Here is a 3,093-nt window from a genome sequence, read left to right on the forward strand (position 1 = left end):
AAAAAAAAAAAAAAATGACAAAGGATGAACTGAAGCTCTGCCATCACGTAATGTCGCATACTGCTGTTTCTGATGTCATTTAAAAAAGAAAAAAAAACAAAACAAAACCAAATGAGAATAACATAAGGAGCTGTTCTAGTTAGTTACTTACTGGTGAAAGGCTGAGGACAGATGGTGGAGTGCATGGATTACACTCTGACAGTAATGCATCTCCATTTCTGCACTTAACCACATCTCCATCAGGGTCGAACGCCAACAAGACGAAATTTCTCTGACAGTTTGAGGGAACTCTGAGAGAGAAATAGGAAAGGATTATCAGAATTGGGTTTTTTTTATGTTGTTCAGGTTTCCTATCCTAACCTTCTTTCAGCCAGGTGGATTTCTTGAGGGCTTTCTAGACCTGCCATTCTCCATCTATCCTAAGATGCCTCCAGGCTTTTCCACAGAATTTATACCATCTCCATTGGCTCTTTCACAGATTAATTCTGCTTATGTGTCATTTAGGTTTTGAACCTGCTGGTTTTAACACACTTGCTGTTCACTTCTATAAATTGCATTTTAGCAAAATGCAATTATTATGATGCCATTAGTCAATGGAAGTCAGACTACAGCTACACTAACACAGGACCTAGAAAACTTGATATACTACAAATCTGGTACAGATTTTACACATTTACATTTACTGAATGTAAATTTGATCAGCACCAGCACTCACCTGTTTAAGGGTTAACTGCCTGCATTTAGTCTGCATTAAAAAGAGTTGTTGACAGTCTTTGTTCACACTAATAAAGCAGAGATTCAATCTCTCTTCACTAGACAAAGGTATGTCTAGGTATATTTTAGTTTTCAGTTGAGTGAAAGTATTTAGCTTGGCATTTTTTACTGTACGTTACTCAATTCACAAGTTCCTAAAGGAGTTCAGAGGAAAGTCACCAACAATAATTCTGTGAATTTAAAGCACACTTTAACAGAATTCAATTCTAAACTGATAAAGTTTATTTACAAGTGATTCTTTTGAATTATTTTGTAATTTCTTTGCAGTAATTAAAAATACATACCGTACCTATATAAATAAAACAACAGTGCGCAGGCTTACCTTACAGCAGGTATGATGGTGGTCTGGGGTGACGAGTTGGCTTTGCCGGTGTCAGATCTGTTCCTCAGTTCCACTAGAGTCACAGCTCTCCATGATACAATGCCATTTACAATGCCATTAATCCAGTTACCACTATCCAACCTTCGTTGAAAATTTATGGGAAAGTTAGTCAGAGTGAACTGAATGTGTAGATATTAAGACCTACCCCAAACCCCAATAATTAGTTTTTTATAAATCTCCCAGATTAAAAACGCATTTGAAGGAATTCTCAAAAAGCTCAGTTCAGTTTAATTATTATGTGAATGAGTTGCTTTGGATTTTGTCACCTTCTGCTGATAACTTAGAAAACAAGTGCAACAAATTTAATTTTGTTAAATGGCGATCTATACTCACCAAAGCTCGAACGGAGCATTGCTGGGAGCCCGTCGAGTCATGATTCCCTCTCTCTGACACCACTCTCCACTGCTTTCCTGTTTTACCTCATGTAGTGTGTTGTTCCCAGAGCAAACAGTCACCACGGAGGCAACTCCATGTGTCACCATTTGTGCAGTCGTGGAAGTTCAGCTTGTATTGAATATTCGCCTGCAAATTTACAGTGGAAAGAGTACTTGAGCACTGTCAAATTTCAAAAGCTAAGTAAATAGTTTTATGAAGAAAATTTACATACCATAACTGATCCATCTGCATAAGTGTCTCCTGGGTAATAGGTCATCACTGTCCCATAAAAATGAGTAGCTTGCGTGCTGCAAACCAGCAGCAGCAGTAGCAAAGAGAGAGACATGGTAAATGTGTTCATCTCTCTGCGCAAACACCTCCAAACACAGCCTCACTTTGACTCACACACATTTTATCTGCTTTCTATTCACTGAATGATTTGGTATGAGGAAGTGTCTCATGGCACTGTGGTAATTCATGACAGGTGGTGATGTGCAGGGAATGTTAATCTCTTAACCACCTGTCATTGCAACAATGACATTCCTTTGCAAACCAAAGATAAAAATGTTTTTAACTGAGACACGAATAAAAATCTTGATTTTTGTCTTTCACTTTTCATTTTTCATAATCACCTTCTCACGAACAGCCCGTGAAGCGTTAGGTGAAACCTACACTATATTGCTGAAAGCATCGAATCACCCACACATCCGCAAATGCAAGAAAAATAGATAGATAGATAGATAGATAGATAGATAGATAGATAGATAGATAGATAGATAGATAGATAGATAGATAGATAGATATTAAATGCCATTTTCCACTGATTATTTTCATTTCATTTGATTCATGTGGTATATTTTCATGCCTTTTGTTATTAATTTGAATGACTATCTAATGTCTCAGTGCTTTGTGGACATTCTCCTGTAGATTTCTTCTGTACTGGCTTCTCTTCATTGACTTCCTGTTGGCAAATAGTGACTGGTTGGGGTGAGGAGATGAAGGAGGCTTCTTGATGCATGCTACGTTCTGTAGTTCCAGGCGGCACCGTTGCGGTTGCCATGGTTACAGGGTGACGCTCTCGCTCTGCGTGTTTCCTCGGTGAGAGATTAAAACTCGACTGTACACCGTGTTCGTGTTTTCCTCCGAAACAATAAGTTCCGTTGGAGCAGTCTTTCAACGCCTCTCTCTGTCTCTCGCAAGCAAAGTTGACCCAGACAACAAAGTAAAGCTAGTTTTCGGCTACGAGCCCAACACGGAACCCATATTAGTCAGAGGTCCCTTTACTATGGTTCGGAGCCGCGGACCTTCAGTAACAGTAATAAATCACAGCAATAGTACATTCACGTAGTTGTAAAATGCATGATAATTTGTTAAGTAATCCAAAGTATTCAGAATACGTTACTCTCATTGAGTAACGTAATGGAATACGTTAAAGAATACATCTTAGGGGATGTATTCTGTAATCTGTAATGGAATACATTTTAAAAGTAACCTTCCCAACACTGTACATACATATATACATATATATATATTAGGGGTGCAACGATACACAAAATTCACGG

The 3,093-nt window shown here is 38.2% G+C and overlaps 1 protein-coding gene across 3 annotated transcripts in view; it reads right to left on the reverse strand.

Moving 5' to 3' along the window:
• LOC102313266 overlaps positions 1-2,257 on the reverse strand; it is a 7,621-nt gene extending 5,364 nt beyond the window's left edge. For 2 of the 3 annotated variants that reach the window (XR_006053601.1, XR_006053602.1), the window contains exons 1-4: positions 1,764-2,256; positions 1,490-1,678; positions 1,097-1,237; positions 152-290 (exon numbers count right to left, since the gene is read on the reverse strand). Coding sequence is in view for 1 of the 3 variants with exons in the window: in XM_005952109.3 (XP_005952171.1) it covers positions 152-290; positions 1,097-1,237; positions 1,490-1,638 (429 nt within the window). In the remaining 2 variants the exon portion in view is untranslated. Of the gene's footprint in view, positions 1-151; positions 291-1,096; positions 1,238-1,489; positions 1,679-1,763 lie in introns of all 3 variants that reach the window. The other variant, XM_005952109.3, reaches the window with a different exon arrangement.
• Between the last annotated feature and the right edge of the window lie 836 nt (positions 2,258-3,093).

The sequence above is a fragment of the Haplochromis burtoni genome, unplaced genomic scaffold, assembly GCF_018398535.1.
Source record: "Haplochromis burtoni strain Fernald_Lab_line unplaced genomic scaffold, NCSU_Asbu1 Contig_1334, whole genome shotgun sequence".
In the NCBI taxonomy this organism is placed as follows: domain Eukaryota; kingdom Metazoa; phylum Chordata; class Actinopteri; order Cichliformes; family Cichlidae; genus Haplochromis; species Haplochromis burtoni.